Genomic DNA, 8615 nt, shown 5'->3' on the forward strand with positions numbered 1-8615 from the left:
AGTTTACATTAAATCGTAACACCTAACACATTAGCAAAATCAAAGCACACACTAAATATTAACACACATATCACAAAAGAGAAACATTTACCATGTGCGCCTCTTGAACCCTGTAGATTATGCCAACGGCATGCGTTGCCATGGCAATGCCTTCTGACCTGACTGTGGTCATGCGACTCACCGAGCACATCCCAAATGTGAACCATTCTACATTTCGCTATCCAGATAATACTCTACATTTTACAATTGTCTAATTACACTCACATTTACTAAATCATAAATTGATAAGCAAGGCACACAAATGAACATCCAAATATAAACACTTCTCAGACCGTTAAACGGTGTGTAAAACTTCACTGCCCAGCCAAAAAAAAGTAACCGCTTTGATTTAACTAGGCCAGTAGGTAAGGACTTTCCACTGGATAATAACTGCAGCGATGTATATGTTTTAGCTGAATACACGTTTTTTAACCCTAACTGATGCAGTTAGTCACTTCTTTAATGTTTGTTCTTTCTGATGTAAAGTCAAGGTTTGCAATGAAGTTGTGGGGCGCTGAACTGTTCTTTTGATTCTTTTGATATATGATAGTAATTACTTGTCTTTCAAATTTGAAGGAGGGTGAGCAAGCATCTTGAGGAATATTCATCATTAACCCCTCCAAAAAATATAGTTTATTTAATAATAACAGTGAATATGTGAATCATAACAGTGATTGACAGCTGACAGGAATAATATGATTGTTAATAGTATCATATTAATTCAGACAAACATCGATGAGACAGTTAATTAATGTACTTATTGCAGCAGTCTGCATAGATTTGGTACCCCTGCTGGTCTAAGAGTGAGACAAACTCATTCAGTTATTGTTCAGTTAAAATTCATTCAATTATGTCTGCCACCTTATATATTTCTATTTAAGGCTTTACTGATGTGCCACAATAATGTCACCTAATGTTATTGAGTTAAAATGTAAATATTGTGGCTTTCCAAGTTAACATTGATTGATATGACTGCGATTAAATCAGCATATACTTCTGCCAGGGGATACCACCCCTCAAATTCTCCTGCCACCCTCTTGCCACCCCATGAATATTTTTCTAGATCCGCCCCTGACGAGATGGAAGGCTGACAGGCAGGTAGGCCATCCAGTTATTTTAGCCGGGCCAGCTAAAATGATTGGTCGTGCTTTTTACACAGCACTACGGCTTCCACAGATGACATTTTTTTATGGATTTTTTGTCAAAGCACTTAAGATATTCATTGCTATCGGGATGTTAAGAGCATTCCATGGAATATAACAAAAAGTGTATCTCGAGCCGGTTTCTCAAACTTACCTACCCCAACTTTAAGGGCATTAACAATTGTGTGTGTGCCAAATGAATAATACATTCTGGCAAGACCCGCCAAACGAGCAGCTAAGAATTTGGTTGTTCATCATTTCTCCTGTTTTGCAGGAATATTATCTGTCATCGCACCCTGCATAGCGGGGCCTGTACACATGCTGCCCAAGGCTGGGCATCTGCGTCAGAGGGCGAAAGATAGCAGGTCTCCCTTGAAAAAGAGATCAATGATCTCAAGGGATACACCTGGATAAATAAAGGTTTGAAATGAAAGATGACATGCAGGGGGAATTATTCCCTGGCAGTAACACTGAGGGCCATCAGCCACAAAATGGCAACATCAGTAAACAAGCGATATAAAGAAAACTGTCAAAGTGCTGCTAATATATATATATTTTAAATGTGGGACACAAAATATTTCTCCAGTTAAAAGAAAAAAGACTGGATCTGATGAAAAACAATAAAAAATGTGCCCACAGAATGTCCAAAAGTAGAAAAGTTTTATTTTTTTAAATGGTATAAAAATGCTTTAAAAACAAAAAACAATGAAAATAAGAAAATAATGTATTCAACAGCTTACTTACCTTCCCACTTAAAATACTGTAAATGGTAGTATAATATAATGCAGTTACTTATTAAACATTACAGTTTTCACATAAGTTGACCAAAAACAATAACTGCTAAGGGTAAAGGGTTTGCTGCAGCACGGAGAGAAGGAAGAAGGAACTGCATTTTACGGACATTATCTTCACTTAATCAGTGCGGGGGCGAGGCATCGAGGCCTCACGCTGAGTATAAGAAGGACACAGCATCACACACTCCACATTTTCAAGAGCAACTCAAATCTTCACAGGAGTCTTCACAGACACAGGTAAGAACATTTGTGTTTTATTGGGATGTTTTGATATTTTGGTGTAACGTTATGCTAAAACATAGCTTTTCACAACCACATTAGATTTAGTTTTTGTATTGACTTTTTCTTATTTTCTATTAGAGATGCTTCTCTCTGCCCTTCTTGTGCTGGGCGTCTGCCTGATTCCTGCTCACTCCAAACCAGCAGGTAAGCTACATCGTAATCACTGTTTCATTTCTCCATTTGTGTAACATTACTGGCTAATTCCAAATGATTGCGATATTTGACAAATGTGTTCTTCGCAGGGGAACAACTCGGCAGTCCTCTTCTTCAAACCTGTTTTGAGGAGGCAAAGAAAATTGTTGACGATGCTTACAAGTACTCAAGAGAAGAGTGAGTTCATTTTAAAATAGTAATTTATATTTTAATATAATTCTGCGATCATGTACACTAAAGAGTTTTTCATTTGCATGCAAGCCATTTATTGCATTATTTCAGAAAAATGTATGGAAAAAGTTACGGATTCTCCCAAAAAATAACTAAATTCATTGTTTGATTTTGTGACTTTTTCTCCTCCAGGAGTCTGAGACGGGTCCGTAAAGAGGTGGTGCGTCCTCACGATGCTCTCCGCCTGCTGAAGCAGCCTCGCGGTGGAACGCGCTCAGCTGTGAGATCTGCAGACTACATGGCACAAACCCTCCGCCTGCTACAGGAGAGGGTGCATCATGTGCACAAACGCTCACTCAACGTGACAGGTCAGACATGTGGCACCAAACAAAAAGAACACCTGTGTCAGGGAATCTGCTTAGGTATTCAACCTTCGACCCAGTTCATAGTTTTCTCTCTTTACTGTCTATTTTCCCATGGCATAGTTCTACGGCCTTGGGTATTGCTGCTATCTCTTAAGGAGGGGCAGCTTAGGCGCATTGCTGTCTATGACAGAGCACAAGCCGCCATGAGGCAGTTTACTGTTCAGGGACGTAGGTTCCCTGGCGCACATTCTTTTCTATGGACGAGAGCTCTAGTTAGATTCAGGGTCCATAATTGTTTAGTCTCACTGATAAAGAATGTTGATTATTACACTCTGAACTAGTTAAAACCTTGAGCTTCAGAAAGAGTTCTTCAGAATTGGTTTGGCAACCGCTGTGTCAACTCGTGACACACCACATGTCAAATTCTCCGGCCGTAACTCCAAATAAACCATCAGTGTCTGCCATCAAAGCAGTGACTCTATTAAATATATATATATGTATATATATATATGTAAATATATATTTTGTACAGATTTGCTCTCTGAAGAGGACCTGAATAAGCTGACAGAAATAACTGGATGTGCAAGTCAAGTCACTTTTCCTTCATGCCGCACAACACCAAACCTCAACACGTATCGCACAGCCACCAGCGTCTGCAACAACATGTAAGAGAAACATAAATGTTTTTTGAAAAAATGCACTTTTTAATCTAAGAACCATTTTCATTTATTTTGACTTCTGAAACACCATATTGGACAAAAATACATTGTCAATGTATGTAAAAAGAAATTGTATTTTTCATTCCAAAAAGCAATCTGTGTTGATTTAGTGGAAACTTGCAAGGTCTATGAGAGCAATTGTGGCTTACATTTTAAGAGGAAATTCTTTTGAAATACACCTAAACATCTTGAGCCATACACCACAGGAGATGTGTAAACCTAGGATTTCTCAAGCAGCGTTTCCAAACATGACCGTTTTCTGTTTGCTTTCAGAAAAAACCCGCGCCTCGGATCCTCCAACACCCCTTTAGCCCGCTGGCTTCCTGCTGAGTATGACGACGCCATCTCCCAACCGAAGGGCAGGGACAGAACTCGAAGATTCAACAACTTCTTGCTCCCACTGGTACGACCTCAAATCGCAAACACTCACCTTGATTAATATACGTAAATGCAGATTTAAATTAAAACCAAGTTGTCCTCCACCTTCAGGTGCGACAGGTGTCCAACAACATCCTGAGCACAACAGACGCAGGCGTGGTCAACGACCGAGAACACCCTCACATGGTGACCACATTTGGTCAATGGAGCGCCCACGATCTCACCCTCACGCCCTTCTCCCCCAGCATCCGCTCCTTCAGCAACGGCATCAACTGTGACGAGAGCTGTGAGCTAACCGAGCCATGCATACCCATCCTGGTTGGTTTGAATGCTCAAAAATAAATATATACATGTTGTTTTCACTTAAAAGCTTCCAACCATAACTCTTGGACTCTTTCCTACAATCAGATTCCTCCCGGCGACCCCCGCTTGCCCACCGGCCGAAACAGCTGCATCCCTGCGTTCAGATCGGCCCCTGTTTGCGGTTCAGGATACTCCGTCTACAATTTTGGCGGGGAACCTAAAAAGAGAGAGCAGATCAACGCGCTGACGGCCTTCCTGGATCTGAGCCAGGTATACGGCTCTGATGAGCAGCTCGCCAAGTCTCTCCGAGATCCCGACAGTGACTGCGGTTTGCTGCGCGTCAACACCGAGTTCAGAGACAACAGACGTGAGCTGCTGCCCTTCCACCCTATGGAGGCGAATATGTGCGCCACTCGCAAGAGGGTCACCAACGACAACAACGCCAGAGAGGTGCCCTGTTTCCTCGCAGGTAAGTCTCTTCCTGTCACTAATGGCTCTAAAGGCGACATTTTAATGGCTTAATAGCTATTATAAACTATATGTCACTAACATGTCTTATAAATCATTTTTTCAATACTTATATTGTAATGCAGAGGTGTGTCTTATCTTGTAATTAAGTGTCCATATAAGTAAGTATATATAAATATACTGTATAAGTATCTTGAAGACTTAACAAATAAAGTATTCACTACAACAATGCATCATGTGTGCATTTAAATAATTTCTAGTATCAAAGAAAAAGAACATAGATTGTTTTCACTATATTAAAGATATAATAACTGAGCTAAGAAAAATAGAAAGTAATTTATAGTAGAGGTAAATAAGCAAATGTTCCCTTTTTTTAACCTCTTCATGCCCATGTATGAAACTATTAGGACATGATGAATCATTTATAAAGCCAATATTTTTAAAGGACATAAACACCTCTGATCAACTATCTAATGGGTACATTTCTGTCTGTAAGGTGACGTCCGCGTGGACGAGAACCTCGCTCTCACATCTATTCACACTCTGTTCATGCGTGAGCACAACCGCCTGGCTCGGCAGCTGAAGAGAATAAACCCGCAGTGGGACAGCGAGACGCTCTACCAGGAGGCCCGCAAAATCATGGGGGCTTACACACAGGTAGCAAAACCTGAGGGTCACTCATGATTATATATTCCTATCCTTACAACAACATGTTTAACTGAAAATCGACCTCTGTCTCTCCCAGTTGTTTGTGTTCAGGGATTATCTGCCTCACATTGTGGGTCCTGATATAATGCGTAGACAGCTTGGCCGTTACCCCGGCTACAATGCTAACGTGGACCCCAGCATCGCCAACGTCTTCGCTACAGCAGCTTTCCGCTTCGCCCACTTGGCCATCCAGCCACTCGTATCCCGTCTGGATGAAAACTACAGGGAGAACTCCCGCTTACCCAGCGTGCCTTTGTTCGAGGCCTTCTTCACCCCCTGGAGGGTCGTCTTCGAGGGTGAGTTTTACAGAGAGCAGTGGAGTAACTTATCAAATAGAAATGCAACTATAAGTCAACCAAAAAAAGTGTCTAAGGACCGAAAAATAACAGTCAATTTACTGCTAAAGTACTTTTTCATGCAATAATGGCAGAGAATGCTGTTTTCAGCTTCTCAAACCTGTCAATCTGTCACCCTAACTTCTATTTAAATATCTCCAGGGGGCATTGACCCCCTGCTCCGTGGTCTGGTTGGACATCCTGCTAAGCTGAACACTCAGGATAACATGTTGGTGGACGCTCTGAGGGAGCGCTTGTTCCAGTTTGTGATGCATCTGGCTTTGGATCTCGGTTCTCTCAACATGGAGAGGGGGCGTGACCACGGCTTGCCTGGTACATCCCTCACTTTGAATATCATCCTTCTCTGATGTTTCTTTCTTTCTTATTGTCCTCATCCACTATTTGCTTACCCGATGTTTTCTCCTCTAGGCTACAACGCCTGGCGCAAGTTATGTGGCCTGTCTCAGCCAGGGAACCAGGCAGAGCTCGCTCGGGTTTTGAACAACGCCGACCTGGCCCGTAAGCTGCTGCAGCTCTACGGGACCCCCGCCAACATCGACATCTGGATGGGAGGCGTGGCGGAGCCGTTTGTCCCTGGCGGCCGTGTGGGGCCTCTGTTCGCCTGCCTCATCGCATCACAGTTCCAGAGGATCCGCCAGGGGGACAGGTCAGTGTCCATGTAGATAATAACATGTGAATCACATTTAGTTCTGATTTCTAACAATCTACATGTATATATAGTGTCACAGGTTACAGTATTTTTGTTTTGTTGATGAACTGTTAAATTGTACATGTACTTAAATTCATGCCTATGTTGAGCATTAGATTTTTTAAATGTATACATATAAAAAAAATGTGTCTGACATAATAAATTGTATTATATATTTATATCAAATGTCATGAAAATAAATGCTTTACAAACTTGATCTGCTGACCGTAGTCTGTTGTTTGATATCATCAGGCTGTGGTACGAGAACCAGGGCGTGTTCACCCCGGCTCAGAGAGCTGCTCTGTCCACCTCCACCATATCCAGGATCATCTGCGACAACACCGGCATCTCGTCTGTCCCCACCGATGCCTTCAGCGCCATCTCAAATTGCAACAGACTCGTCTACTGCTCCAGCATCCGACGCCTGAACCTGTCCACCTGGAGACGGGATGGGCAACTTGTGGCGCGTTTCCACTACAGCGCGGAGCACGGTTTAAGAGGGCTGTGACGTCAGCGGCCCGTCTTTGGTTGCGTTTCCACTTGGCCTAGTACCGGCCGGCGGGTCCTAATTCACAGTTTTTCTGGCCTCATAAAATCGTGGGTCTAGGGCCAGAGACAACGAGGCTGAGTATGCTAAACTAGAGAGAGCATCGCTGGCAAGGGGGCTACAACTACAACAAGATGGACATATTTGACCGTGATTTAATTGTAATACACGTTTCAAAATGATGCCGAAGTAACAACATACTGATACCGGTTAGTAAAAACCATGAATTAATGCTTTGACAAGTCTGCAGACAGACGGCAGGCGAAAAACCTTTTAAAATGCGTGTTTTCTAAATGGAGATTGGCTAAGCTAACGCAGTATACCGTCCACACTCACAACAACGGCCTATACAGACATAAATAAAGCAGCGACTGTATTCACCATGACACAGGCAGTCTGTGGTTTGTACTTGTTTAACTTTTGTCTAGTTTCTGAACATATATGAGGAGCTGTGAGCTCTGAGTGCTAACAGCTAACGGCTGTGTTGTTTTTCTGGGGTTCTCATTGAAGAGGACGTCACGGCTCCGCCTACACTGCGTTACTATAGATACTACCCCAGTTCCTAAACTGTAATGGAAATGCGCCATAAAGTGAGCCAGTCCTAACGAGGCCTAGCCATACCGAGCGGGGCCGAGCGAGGCCGTGTAGTGGAAACGCGCCATTAGATGGTGATGGGGGCCACATCATTTATGTACTGGCCACCAGGGGGCCGCAAATTCACTTGGAACACACACATACACAAATTAGTAGTAGTGGCGGCTCAAGTTGCTTACTTTCATTACAGCAACGGTCTGCAAACATACTCAATCAATCAATCAATCAATCAATGTTTATTTATATAGCCCAATATTACAAATGTTACATTTGTCTCAGTGGACTTCACAGTTTGTACAGAATATCAGTATGACAATACGACACCCTCTGTCCTTAGACCCTCACATCGTACAAGGAAAAACTTCCGGAGAAAACCCACAGTTTAAAGGGGAAAATGGGAGAAACCTCAGGGAGAGCAACAGATCCCTCTCCCAGGACGGACAGACGTGCAATAGAAGCCATGTGTAAATTGAAAAGATAATACATTTGCAACATAGGTAGTCCAAATGTTTGGAAATGCATGTGTCTATAAGAAGAAGATGAATCCACGAGGATATCCATCCAGGACTTATGATCCAGGACCACAGCAACAGGCACAGCCACGACTCCGGATCCCGGCGTATATTGCATGTATAGTCCATGTGGCCAGAGTATTCTGTGGCGTTTGGATTCTTAGACCCCAAAGCAGAGACAGACACAAGTAAAGTTCAAGGTGTTTAATTAATAATACTAGGCCAAGGCAGGTACTGTCGACAGGGAGCTGGCTGGTAGCAGAAAGGTCCAAAAACAAACAGAAGGAAAACGTTCCTGGCCAAAAACTCAAAAAGTTGCACAAAAACTGCAAAGAGAAACAAAAACTTGGCTTGGGCTGCAGAGAGGCACTCTGGATCGACGAACAGCATATAATA

General features: G+C 42.7%; 1 protein-coding gene across 1 annotated transcript; it reads left to right on the forward strand.

The window, feature by feature from the left end:
• Positions 1-2105: 2105 nt before the first annotated feature.
• Positions 2106-7099, forward strand: LOC117476719 (eosinophil peroxidase-like). The gene is made up of 13 exons (XM_034123431.1): positions 2106-2212; positions 2336-2401; positions 2500-2587; positions 2774-2949; positions 3479-3611; positions 3939-4068; positions 4155-4361; positions 4452-4815; positions 5311-5471; positions 5560-5818; positions 6020-6190; positions 6287-6524; positions 6819-7099. The coding sequence occupies exons 2-13, from the start codon at positions 2338-2340 to the stop codon at positions 7072-7074; spliced, it is 2247 nt and encodes a 748-aa protein (XP_033979322.1). The 5' UTR covers positions 2106-2212; positions 2336-2337; the 3' UTR covers positions 7075-7099.
• The last annotated feature ends 1516 nt before the right edge of the window (positions 7100-8615 follow it).

This window comes from Trematomus bernacchii, unplaced genomic scaffold (assembly GCF_902827165.1).
Source record: "Trematomus bernacchii unplaced genomic scaffold, fTreBer1.1, whole genome shotgun sequence".
Lineage (NCBI taxonomy): Eukaryota > Metazoa > Chordata > Actinopteri > Perciformes > Nototheniidae > Trematomus > Trematomus bernacchii.

Bases quoted from the DNA above. Each gene is read 5' to 3' on its own strand.
- LOC117476719 (XM_034123431.1), top strand. From the start codon at position 2,338: ATGCTTCTCTCTGCCCTTCTTGTGCTGGGCGTCTGCCTGATTCCTGCT. The intron at 2,402-2,499 runs GTAAGCTACATC...TGTTCTTCGCAG, and splicing joins TGCTCACTCCAAACCAGCAG to GGGAACAACTCGGCAGTCCT. The intron at 3,612-3,938 runs GTAAGAGAAACA...GTTTGCTTTCAG, and splicing joins ACCAGCGTCTGCAACAACAT to AAAAAACCCGCGCCTCGGAT.